This window comes from Bubalus bubalis, chromosome 16 (genome assembly GCF_019923935.1).
Source record: "Bubalus bubalis isolate 160015118507 breed Murrah chromosome 16, NDDB_SH_1, whole genome shotgun sequence".
Taxonomy (NCBI): domain Eukaryota; kingdom Metazoa; phylum Chordata; class Mammalia; order Artiodactyla; family Bovidae; genus Bubalus; species Bubalus bubalis.
In genome coordinates this window covers 61,591,512-61,604,608 of record NC_059172.1, presented here as the reverse complement: position 1 = coordinate 61,604,608, position 13,097 = coordinate 61,591,512, and the positions used below count along the sequence as shown (strand labels likewise).

Below are 13,097 nucleotides of genomic sequence, written 5' to 3'. Positions count from 1 at the left end.
TCTCTCTCTCTCTCTCTCTGCCTGACTGTATTTGGCTGGGACATTGGTCTTCTCCTGCCTTAGGACTCAGACTCAGACTGGAACCTACGCCATCATCAGCTCTCCTAGTTCTCAGGTCCTTGGACTTGGCCTGGGATTCACTCTATTGGCTCCTTGGATCTCCAGTTTGCCAACTACAAATGACTGTACCCATCTGAATGCAGAGTTCCAAAGAATAGCAAGGAGAGATAAGACAGGCTTCCTAAGTCACCAATGTAAAAAATAGAGGAAAACAATAGAATGGGAAAGACTAGAGATCTCTTCAGGGAAATTAGAGATACAGAACATTTCATGCAAAGATGGGCACAACAAAGGACAGAAATGGGATGGACCTAACACAAGCAGAAGATATTAAGAAGAGGTGGCAAGAATACACAGAAGAACTATACAAAAAAGATCTTCATGACCCAGATAACCATGGTCTCCCATGGTTATGGGAGGTTATGGGAGGGTTATGTTCCTCCCAGAGGAACACTGGGAGATAACACATGGTGTGATCACTCACCTAGAGCCAGACATCCTGGAATGTGAAGTCAAGTGGGCCTTAGAAAGCATCACTACGAACAAAGCTAGAGGAGGTGATGGAATTCCAGTTGAGCTATTTCAAATCCTCAAAGATGATGCTGTGAAAGTGCTGCACTCAATATGCCAGCAAATTTGGAAAACTCAGCAGTGGACACAGGACTGGAAAAGATCAGTTTTCATTTCAATCCCAAAGAAAGGCAATGCCAAAGAATGTTCAAACTACCGCACAATTGCATTCATATCACACACTAGCAAAGTAATGCTCAAAATTCTCCAAGCCAGGCTTCAACAGTATGTGAACCGTAAACTTCCAGATGTTCAAGCTGGATTTAGAAAAGGCAGAGGAACCAGAGATCAAATTTCCAACATCTGTTGGATCATTGAAAAAGCAAGAGAGTTCCAGAAAAACATCTACTTCTGCTTTATAGACCACACCAACACCTTTGACTGTGTGGATCACAACAAACTGTGGAAAAACAGATGGGAATACCAGACCACCTTACCTGCCTCCTGAGAAATCTGTATGTGGGTCAAGAGGCAGCAGTTAGAACCAGACATGGAACAACAGACTGGTCCCAAATTGGGAAGGAATACATCAAGACTGTATATTGTCACCCTGCTTATTTAACTTATATGCAGAGTACATCATGAACTCTGGATGAAGCTGAGCTGGAATCAAGATTGCCAGGAGAAATATCAATAACCTCAGATATGCAGATGACACCACCCTTATGGCAGAAAGTGAAGAAGAACTAAAGAGCCTTTTGATGAAAGTGAAAGAGGAGAGTGAAAAAGTTGGCCTAAAGCTCAACATTCAGAAAACCAAGATCATGGCATCTGGTCCCATCAGTTCATGGCAAATAGATGGGGAGACAATGGAAACAGTGAGAGACTTTATTTTGGGGGGCTCCAAAATCACTGCAGATGTAACTGCAGCCATGAAATTAAAAGACTCTTGTTCCCTGGAAGAAAAGCTATGACCAACCTAGATAGCATATTAAAGAGCAGAGACATTACTTTGCCAACAAAGGTTCGTGTAGTTAAAGCTCTGGTTTTTCCAGTAGTCATGTATGGACATGAGAATTGGACTATAAATAAAGCTGAGCACTGAAGAATTGATGTTTTTGAACTGTGGTGTTGGAGAAGACTCTTAAGAGTCCCTTGAACTGCAAGGAGATCAAACTAGTCAATCTTAAAGAAAATCAGTCCTGAATATTCATTGGAAGGACTGATGCTGAAGCTGAAGCTTCAATACTTTGGCCTTAAATGTGAAGAACTGACTCATTGGAAAAGACCCTGATGCTGGGAAAGATTGAAGGCAGGAGGAGAAGGGGATGACAGAGGATGAGATGGTTGGATGGCATCACCGACTCAATGGACAGGAGTTTGAGCATGCTCGGGGAGTTGGTGATGGACAGGGAGGTCTGGTATGCTGCAGTCCATGGGGTCACAAAGAGTTGGACACAACTGAGTGACTGAAGCGAACTGCAGATGGTGCACTTTACAGCGTCCATGATAATGTGAGCCAGTTCCTTAGAGTAAATCAGTCTCTTTTTCCTCTCTCTCTTAAAATGTGAATGAGTCCATTGTCTCATGCTCTAAATCCTACGACTCCCTGGATAATAACCAACTTATCCCTTTGGACTAGGCGCCTGGCACTTTAACCAAAATTCATGAGAAAGTGCCATTTCTCTATGTGACACATGAGAAAACTTAAGATCAGAGTCGTCACATAACTGTCTTCTCCGAAGATCTCATCTATACCAATAAGCAAGCCTGACTCTCCCAAGTACCGTTGTTGACCTTGCCCGTTTGGGGCCAAGGATTATTAAACTAATGGAAGTGACACCACCGCCCCTGCCCCAATCCTAGAGGAGAAAGAGGTGAAAACCTGGCTCTCATTTAGGGATCAGCGCAGGTCACTTGGGCTTTTCTGCCCGCCCCGTCCACATTTCCTTCGTGCTGATCAGAGATCCCTAGCCCGAGCTGGCCCTGAACTTGGCTGCGCGCTCCCGAACTAGAGCGCGGGGGCGGGGTGGGGCGGGGCTTCGGAGATAGAGCCACGCCCACCTTCGGCCCCGCTCCTTCTGGGTTCGAGTCGGCCACCGTCAGCCCACAGCCGCCATTTCCTGTCCGGACGGTGGCGCGGTCAGGTAACTGCAGCGGGGTGGCCCAGCCTGCGCACGTTCAGGTCTAGTCCTGATCTCTCCGTCAGAACTGAGCAGAGGACACTAGTTTGGGCTCCAGCGGATGGGACGGGATCAGCTGTGGGCTAGGACTCCTATGGCGGGCACTGGGCGGGTGGACGCTGTGGAGCAGTTGCTAAGCAACGATGTCGCGTCCCCGCCCTCCTGCGCCGGGTGGGCGGGGCGTGTCTGGGCCTCAGCACACATTGAGGCTCCAGGCGACCTGCAGGCTTCTAGCCGGTGAAGCGCGCACTGCAGAACTTCTTGGGCCTCCCCCCGCCCTGTCCTTCTCGTCCCGTCGTGGGTTTGCTGGCTAGGCAGGGAGCGCCCTCAGATCCCGCCCTGGGAGCCGAGGGCTTGGTGCATGCCCCAGGGTAGTTCCCCGGCCTTCTGCCCCTACTAACCTCGAGCACGTTAACTCACTTGGCTAGGCCTCAGTTCCACCAGAGCCTAAATTGTTGAGCTGGAAAGAAGCCTATGGATCATTTAGTTAAGCCACAAGTCCCCTGCCCTGATTTACAGATAACGATGCCTCACAATAACCAGTCATCATCGAGAGTGCCTGGCACTTTTAATTAGTCTGCAAATAGCCCTGTTTGCTAGAACCAATGAGGCTTGTAAGGCTCAGAGAGGTTGTGACTTTAGCTAAGGTAGCACAGCTTATATAACTGGTGGAATCTCAAAGAGATCAAATAATTCACAGCTTGTTCCTGGAAGATTTGGAATTTCCAATTAAATGTGGCTTCGAAGGCTACTAAAGACTGTTGGAAGACTATTAAACCTAACTGTAATCAGAATTACTTGCAGAGTGCTTAGAACTGTACACTTCTGGGTACTCTTTCAAGCTTACTGAGGGGCTCTGGGCTAAGGCTGAGGAATCTGTGTACCAAATCAGTTTTTGCTTGATTTTTATGATCTGTGGGTGGACCTTTGGGAACCACTGGCTACAGCATGAGGCCTTTTCACTCAAAAACAGCTGAGAGGTGATCCAGCTAAAGTACCTGGAGAGAAGAAGATAAGGCTGGACTCTCCGGTTCCAGTCCCTCAGTCAATTTGTAGCTTCTCTTCACTTCTCAGAAACAAGCCCGAGGCTTATATTTTAAATAAATTTAAACATGTAGATGCAGATTACCTGTTTTTGGTTACCCGTCACAAGGTCAGGTCCAAACTTCTGGCTGGGCCAGCCCGTCAAGATCAAAGTCAAGGGTTTGTGTCCTCTATCCCTGGTGGCTTGTCAGCTGCTCCCCTTGGTCTCTTGCACACCAGGTCCCTTATCAGCAGTCAGTGTGGGCTTTGTAGGGACATTTTGCAGAGCAGTTTCCCCATTGGAGGAGGCTGGCAGCTTTCTGGCAATATCACTACATGTAATGAGTGTTCCTTGGCCTTAACAGGAATCAGAATGAAATAGATCACCCGGCTTGTTATTCATGACTTTTGTAAACACAAATCTGTCTTTAAAATAATCACTTGGCTCTTGGTTTTAGCAGGCTAATAAGCCTGACGAATTCTGTTTAGTGTTTTATTATTATTAATTTTCATCGTCTATGCTGCCTCCCTCAGGGATTCTGGTTCACAATGGCTGACTATCAAGAGGAAGACTTGCAGAAATTTCTTAAAAATGTGGATGAAATCAGTAAGTACCAGTAAATCCTATACAAATTAAATTTTTCTCTAGGAAAGTGGAGTGCCTAAAGAGAGATGATTACTCTGAGTTAGTTCCTGGGTTGCCTGACAGGTTTATGACTCTTAAGGAAAAAAAAAAATGTCACTGAGATTAAACAGAAGAGGGTATTGAGAAGCAAGTAATACTGAAGACTGGGGCTAAAATTTTCTGGCTGTTAATTGGTATCATTGAAGCTGTTACTATTCTGATTGGAATTCAACCACTCTTCTCCGTATTCTCTCCCCTTCTGTGTAGAAGCAGGTCAAAAGGAGCTTCCATTTCCCCATCACCAATGAGCCTAGCTCTTCCGTTTGAGGTCACTCAGGAGCCTCATTCATCTGGAATCCGTCTTGTCTGGGGGGAGAGCCATTTCTGATTTTGAGCTGCAGCATGTGCGTTTGTATTAAGTCACTTCAGTCCTGTCCGACTCGGTGACCCTGTGGAGTGTAGCCCACCAGACTCCTCTGTCCATGGGATTCTCCAGGCAAGAATACTGGAGTGGGTTGCCATGCCCTCCTGCAGGGGATCTTCCCAACCCAGGGATCAAACTCGCATCTCTTATGTCTGCTGCGTTCATAGACAGGTTCTTTACCACTGGTGCCCCCTGGGCCCCCTGAGCTGCAGAGGCAAAGTCAAATGGCTTCCCTCAGTGTCCATCACATTACATGGACGGCGCCTGGTTGCCACACCCCTGTCTATTCCTCTAGGCAGGAAGACCCTTCCGAAGCTCAGACAAGCTCTCAGAGGACACGCTGATCACACAGACCATCATACAGGAGATTCCGAAGTACCCAGTCCCTGTTCAGACTTCAGGGAGCTTGTTTGAGGGTCAGTCAGTTCAGTCGCTCAGTCATGTCCGACTCTTTGCGACCCCATGGACTTTTAGAGAGTAGAAACAAGAAAACCGACAATAAGGCAAAACTTATCTAATAGAAATATATTGAAGTTGTCGCTTCTCACAGGCTGTGTGGGTCCAAAGAATAAAATCGTTTTAAAAATAGTCCAGGCAGCTTCATAGATGATTCATCCTTGGTGTGTTCTCTGCGTTTGTCACGGGCCTCTCCTCTGCCCGTCCCCCACATGTTGTTCTGGCCTGGCCCACTGCTCACCGCTTTCTCTGCCCGTGGTTTAGCCCAAGCATGTGGTTTTAGCTCCCACCCTTGTTGATGACCCCACATCCCATTTGCCACCAGCTGCGTTTTTGATCTTCAGCCTCTATGCCAACTGCCACATCCATGTGTCCCTCAAACACCAGGAACTTCTGTGTCCAGAGTTCAGTTGATTGTCTCTTTCCTCTCTGTCCGCCCACCCCTAATAAAACTTGCTTCTCCTACGCTCCCCTTCATTCTCGTCTCACTTGGTGGCACTATCATCCCCTAAATTTACAAGTCATACTGGCCTACCCCTCCTCTCTCAGCCCTGAATTTAATCAGCCCTCGGATTTGCTTTCTTTCTTCAGCTCTGTCCTCTCCCAATTTCCCTTTGGTCTGCTTCTCTAATCCAGACTATTTCAACAACCCCCTGATTGGGTTTCCTGCCTCTAGGCTCACACTCCCCACCGAGTAATGTATCTAAAATGCAAATCTGACCCAGACACTTCTCTGCTTGGATTCTTCCCGCAGTCACAATAAATTTCAAGCTCTCATCAGGACCTAAGTCCTCCCGTGACCCTACCCTTGCCTCTCGCCTCTCCTTACCTCACACTTGAGCAACAAGCTACTTCTGTTCCCCACACACCCCCCTGAAGCTCCTGCTCTGCCTGTTGGCTTTCTTCCCTCTGCCTCTTCCTCTTTCTTTATCTGGCTAACACTCATTCATACCCCAAGTTCATTCCCATACCATTGATGTCAATACTGTATGTAGAACTTTCTGTGATGACAGATATGTTCTATAATCTGCAGTGTGCACGATGTAACCAATGGCCGCAGGTGGCCATCGAGGGTTTGAAATGTGACTAGTACTACTAATGAAGTGAGTTCCCCTAATGTTTCATTTGTTTGTAGTTGTTGTTTAGTCGCTGTCATATCCAACTCTTTTGCGACTCCATGGACCCTCCAGAGTAGCCCACCAAGTTCCTCTGTCCATGGGATTCTCCAGGCAGGAGTACTGGAGTGGGTTGCCATTTCCTTCTCCAGGGGATTTTCCTAACCCAGGGATTGAACCCATGTCTCCTGTTGGGCAGGCGTATTCTCTGCCTCTGAGCCACCAGGGAAGCCCCAGGGGTCAAACCTTCATCTCTTGCCTCTCCTACATGGCCAGTCAGATTTTTGACCACTGTGCCACCTGGGATGCCTTATTTCATTTATACGTAACTTAAATGTATATAGCCACATGTGTATAGATTCTATACATTCATTTCTTGGGTGTTTATTATGTATTGAGTGTTGCTAGACCCTGGATGCTAAAGCTGAAACTCCAGTACTTAAAGCTGAAACTCCAGTACTTTGGCCACCTCATGGGAAGAGTTGACTCATTGGAAAAGACTCTGATGCTGGGAGGGATTGGGGGCAGGAGGGGAAGGGGACGACAGAGGATGAGATGGCTGGATGGCATCACTGACTCGATGGACATGAGTCTCAGTGAACTCCGGGAGATGGTGATAGACAGGGAGTCCTGGCGTGCTGCAATTCATGGGGTCGCAAAGAGTCGAACACGACTGAGCGACTGAACTGAACTGAACTGAAGGTAAATCTCCATATAGACTCATGGATATTTAATACAAAACTATCATGTCTGTTTTCTTGCTCAAATTGTTTCCATTTTGACCACTGGGAGCTCTTTTGATTGAATTTTATAATTTTCTCCATAAAGGTCTTGCATACATTTTGATGGATTTATTTTGGTATTGTAAATAAAATATTCTCTACTCTAGGAGGTAGGGGGGCTTCAGTGGTGGCTCAGGTGGTAAAGAATGTGCCTACAGTGCAGGAGACCCGGATTTGATCCCTGGGTTGGGAAGATCCCCGGGTTGGGAAGATCCCCTGGTGAAGGGAATGGCTACCCACCCCAGCATTCTTGCCTGGAGAACCCCGTGGACAGGAGCCTGGCGGGCTGCAGCCCATGGAGCCACAGAGTTGGGCACGACTGAGCGACTGACAGCGCTACAGCTAGTCCACCTGGGATAGATCAAAATCCCCAGCGTGTTTCGTGTAGGATTCAACAAGCTGATTCCAGAGTTCACATGAAAGAGTAAAGGGCCACGAATAATGCAGAAAATTTTGCAGAAAAATAAGAAGGTGGGATCCCCCTACTAGGTGCTCAAGTTTTTTTATAAAGCTGTAGTAATTATGCATGGCAGTTTTGGTGCTGAAAAAGACAGGTCATCCGGTAGAGCCGAATGAAGAGCCCTAGAGCAGGTTCACACATGCGACATGAAACAGGGATGACACAGTGTATCGGTGAGAAAGCAGGGACTCGTCAACAAATGGTGCTCCTGCCCTACACAAAGTCAGCTCCAGGGGACTTCGCTGGTGGTCCAGTGGTTAAAGACTCCATGCTCCCACTGCAGCGGGCACAGGTTTGATCCCTGGTTGAGGAACTAAGAGCCCTGCATATCCGCACAGTCAAAAAAAAAGAGCAAGTTGGCTCCAGGTGGATTAAATACCTTAATGAGAAAAACAAAATGTTGAAACTTTTAGAAGACACACAAGAGTGTGTTTGTAAACTTAATATACACAAAGGCATAAGTCATAAGGGGAAATATTGATACATTTAACACATAGAAAATCTCTTCAATGGAAGATTCCATAAAAACAAAAACACACCATACCCAAGTAGAAAATGTTCACAGATATGTATAACAGTCCAGAATATATAAAACAATCATAATAAGAAAAAGACAAACAACCCAATAGAAAATAGGAGCAGGCAATTCACAGAAAAATAAATCCAGATGGCCTACAAACCAATAAAAAGATGCTGTATCCCAGTCACATTCAAGAAAAGGCAAATGACAACATTAAGGAGATAAACGCGTTACAGTGGAAGCAACACGGAAGTATAACAACAAGTGTGAACAAGGATGTGGAGGCACAGGAACTCTCGTGCACAGCTTGTAGGAATAAAAACTGATATAGCCTAAAGAATATGTCACGTATGTGCATAGGGAAATATATACATGTATTCAACTCAGCATCTATTTGGTATAGAAAAAAAATTAAAAACACCTGGAGGTCCATCAATAAGAGAATGAATCACCTATGTAAAATAAGTAAAATGAATCAACTGGAACTATTTGTATCAAGAGCATATCTCTAAAGCATACTAAGAGAAAAAAGCTAAGTTGCAAAAGAATGCAAGATGTTTAAACACATGCAAGATGTTAAGATGTTTAAATACATGCATTTACACAAACTCTGTAGTAGGTGAATACATTTTGGGAGTCTAATAAACAGCATTGTGATTATAGTTAACAATACTGTACACTTTAAAGTTGCTGAAAGGGGATCTTAAATGTTCTCACCACTCACAAAAACAAATTGAAATATGAATATGTTAACTCATCTTGGTGCGGGAATCATTCCTCACTGTATACCTGTGTCAGATGACCATGTGGTACACCTCACTTACACATTGTCATGGGTCAATTGTATCTCAAAAAAGCTGGAAAAAATAAAAGTCCTTCCCCATGAAATTTACTGCACCATCATTGATATTGAATAGGGTCTTTTCTTTTTGAAGACCTTATGTGAATGATTCACCTGATTTCTCCTCTAGCCAGTTTAATTCAGGAGATGAATTCTGATGATCCAGTCGTACGAGAGAAAGCGGTCCTTGAGACAGAAAAGAGACTACAGTTTACAGAGGGGGACCAAGAGGAGGACAAGTGCAGGACCACCGTGAACAAGACGATGATCAGTCCCCCACAAGCTCCCATGAAGGTGCCCTTTCCTTATTGTGGAGTTATCTATGTAGACACAGCAAGGAAGCCTGCATGAAACAGAGGGAGGAGTGGTTTAATCTCAACTGCCTGGTGAGGCTGAAATAGACTTCTTCTTTAGAATCACTACATTTTTCACAAGGAAGTATAAACTCTGATATATTTTTCTTGGTCTTTCTGAGTCATCCTTAAACAATCCTTTTGGTTAGTTTTAATGAAAATTTGGCCTCTCCACCCACTGAGATTAGGACCATTTTTAATCTGTTAATGTAACAGCTTACTAACTCGTAGTTCCAATTCATACAGCCACAGCTAGAGTCCCTGGTTTCTGCAGACTAGCCCCATAACAACTATGCCATAATCAGATCTCTTGATTTAAAGCAAGCCCCCTGAATTTGCAGCCTTCTAGTATTATGGTTAAAGGAAAGGACTCTACTCCCCCCTTGAAATTTATCTGCCTTCTTGGTTTGTATATGTATAAATAAGAGAGTAGTTTTTGAAATTTGTTTCTTTGTTTTTATGATAACCTGTGCCCTGCAGGATGCAGATGAAATAAACACAGGTAAGCATCTCTCTTCCCAATGTGTATTATTCATTTAAAGTCAGTGTTTATTGATTGTGGCTTCTAGACCCTTAAATTATAGCCTCTGGGCTTACAACCAACCATAAACAAAAACCTACTGATCACCCAATTCTGTTCCTAGTGGTCAGAGAGGATGGTGCTCAGAGGATTTTTCCTGTGTTCTCCTGGCCAGTCTTTTGTACACTGAATTCAGTTATTCTGTTTCATCCAATTTACTCTTAGCTACTCAGAAGGATCCAGAGAGCTTCTCAGTTGCTCAGCTCAGCAGCTCATTATGCTAAGTGGAACCAAAAAAGTCCGTCTTCAAAGAAAAACTCTTTTAAAAGGCATAATTCAAATTTGAAGCACCGACATAGTTATCATGTATAATAATACATCACACGGATTCCCATTTAATGTCAAATTAAGAAAATGTCATTTCAGTTGTCTCCGAAATCTGTGTGTGTGTGTGTGTGTGTGTGTGCGTGCGTGCACGCATGCACCCACATGTGTGCATGTGCCTACATGTGTATGCATGAAACGTGTGGCTCTAAAACTCTAAAGTGACTTTTTTCTGAATTTGAGCTAAAGAACTGATTATAGTATTTGAATTTTTCTTTTTTAATATTTGAAATCACTCTGTTGTCAGAAGCCTTCTTGGCATCTCTGGAGAAGGATGCTAAAGAACGTGCCATAAGAAGAAGGGAAAACAAAGTCTTAGCAGATGGTAATTGTCAGTCTTTTCACTTTTTAATGGCGGGGATGATTTGTGCTGGAAAAAGCAGGGGAGTTTATGCTGCTGTTTGAGGACATCAGGATTCGCAGTGGGTGGGTTCAGAATGTGCCTGAGGCAGTGGGACCTGGCCAGGCAGAAACCTGTTTCCTGTTTCTGCTGCAACAGGCGGAGAGGCAGACACAGCCCTGAGATAGCCTCCACAGTCAGACCTGTTTCTAAGGCATATCGCTGAATGTAGCAGCGCTAAAGGATGCTTGGAAAGTAGGGAGGGGTGGGAGTGAGGCACCACTCTCTAGCCTGAGGCACAGATGAAGATGTGAGAAAGAAAAATGAACAAAGCTGGGTGAGAGTGAAAGTTGCTCAGTCGTGTCCGACTCTTTGCAACCCCATGGACTATATAGCCCATGGAATTCTCCAGGCCAGAATACTGAAGTGGGTGGCCTTTCCCTTCTCCAGGGGATCTCCCCAACCCAGGGATCGAACCCAGGTCTCCTGCATTGCAGGTGGATTCTTTACCAACTGAGCTATGAGGGAAGCCCCAAGCTGGGAGAAAGGAGAGAGGAAATAAAGGAAAAGAAAGAACTGGGGTTGTGTGTGTGTGGTCGTGGGATGGGGGGGATACATATGACAGAAGAATACTTTCAGCATTTACTTTATACCACTCAGTGCTATGTGCCCTGCAGATCTGAATGATTCCATATTTGCTAGAAAATTAGTCGTTTGAATCTCTTTATTAGACACTGAATGTGTAGATTTGCTCTTTGTGGCAAGCTTGGTATATTCTGAGCCTCGAGACAGAAACATTTACTTTTTCTGAGAAGCTGCGTAGAAGACTTGGGGGAGGATTTATATAAAAGAAATCGACCCAGAATGATCTGCAGAGAGAAGGAAGTGACAGGCCCCCTTTGGATGGATGGACGTTCTAACCTTCAAAGTAGAGTTGGAAAATCAGGGCAGTGAAGCTTGAAAGAATTTTCCAGTGTGTGGGGAGAGCTCACCCGTATGACTTCTATTCTCACAGCCCTAAAGGAAAAGGGGAATGAAGCATTTGTCAGAGGTGATTACGAAACGGCCATCCTGTGCTACAGTGAGGGTTTGGAGAAGCTGAAGGACATGAAGGTGCTGTACACCAACCGAGCTCAGGTCAGTGAGGCAAGGCTGTGTCCACCGGATTTCCCCAGGGAGCAGCAGCCACTAACCTTGTGAAAGCAGAGAAGGGTGAGACTAGGTGGTATCCGCCGTGTGGTGGTAAATGCATAGCAGCCGGCTCTGGTTGGGCTGGGGGTGGAGGCTGATTTGTATGGAGCATTTGCCAATTTCCATGGTGTAAATACTCTTCACTATGGTCCAGTTTCAAGCTACCAACTTGGACTCATTAAAGGAGAACTTGGGAATAGCTACACATAATCAGCTGTCTCCATAGTAAAAGTCACCCATCTCCTCGCTGATGGTCCCCAGGCACTTGACCCCGTGAATAGCTGAGAAAGCCAGTGGAATGAGATAGCCCGTGAGACCTCAGAATTCTGCCACCACTGACTTAGTTCATCCTCTTTTTTGATGCCAGTTTAAGGCTCCTAAGGGTTACTCTCTTGTTAATTTCTTACTCATTGTATGAATTCCTCCTTGATTAAGATTCTGTGATTGGGTATACTAGAGCTAATGGTCCTGAGCCAATTTCTCAGAAATTTTGAGTTTGTAAAACCCCCGATACTTCCATTTAATATCACAGATGAGCTCAGATTTCTGGAACACCAGATAAAAATCATTACCTTGATGTTTATCATCTACTCCTTAATTAAGGGACGAGATGAATAGTTTTCAGTTGAAACAGAAATGTCACCTGTGACCTTATCTTTGAAAAGTGCTTGCGTTTGTGTATGGGAGAGCTGTCTCCTGCTCAGGCCTGAAAAATTGGCAGATTCGTGGACATGATTATCTGATGATCAGAGTATGTCAGCAGGACCTGGGTGACATGAACTTGACACCATGTCATTGACAAGGAGAGGATCCTCGTCAGCTCCAATTTTGTAACTCAGGATTAAGAATATCCTGCTGTGGTATGTTGAGGAAAAGTGCAAGAAACAGGACGTCAGCCATCCAAAAAGTCTGGACAGTGGCAAGGATTTAATGATAAATAAAATCCAAGCACAACGTAAACTCGTTAGTTCACCAGTTTGGATAAATCAGTCTCGAGTTGAGGTGTCATTTACCTACCCCCATTTGTGGAGAAAAAAATGTTATAAGGAAGAGAATCGGTAAATAAAATGGCCAGAGGTTGATTTTTGCCATGTCCGTTTTATCGCCCTCACGAGATTATACACTTTTTGAGGGTAAAAACTGCCATATACTTTTCCCCCTAATGCTGTGCTTATAACTGATGTTCAATAAATCCTTATTAAGTTATATAACACTTACTGGAGGCACAGAAAGTCCACTTGAGGGAGTGAGGTTTCTGTTGACACGTCAAACAGCTATAAATACAAACAATTAATATGATAATTATAGTT

At 44.8% G+C, this 13,097-nt stretch overlaps 1 protein-coding gene across 5 annotated transcripts in view; it reads left to right on the top strand.

Annotated features, from left to right (window-relative positions):
• Nucleotides 1-2,578: 2,578 nt before the first annotated feature.
• TTC12 (tetratricopeptide repeat domain 12) overlaps nucleotides 2,579-13,097 on the top strand; it is a 47,282-nt gene continuing 36,763 nt past the window's right edge. Inside the window, exons 1-6 of one of the 5 annotated variants that reach the window (XM_044929740.1) lie at nucleotides 2,579-2,717; nucleotides 4,311-4,383; nucleotides 9,130-9,293; nucleotides 9,833-9,854; nucleotides 10,507-10,581; nucleotides 11,612-11,733. In XM_044929740.1, the coding sequence (XP_044785675.1) occupies nucleotides 4,326-4,383; nucleotides 9,130-9,293; nucleotides 9,833-9,854; nucleotides 10,507-10,581; nucleotides 11,612-11,733 (441 nt within the window). In that variant the 5' untranslated portion in view covers nucleotides 2,579-2,717; nucleotides 4,311-4,325. Of the gene's footprint in view, nucleotides 2,718-4,310; nucleotides 4,384-9,129; nucleotides 9,294-9,832; nucleotides 9,855-10,503; nucleotides 10,582-11,611; nucleotides 11,734-13,097 lie in introns of all 5 variants that reach the window. The other 4 variants (XM_044929739.1, XM_044929743.1, XM_044929742.1 and 1 more) reach the window with 4 other exon arrangements.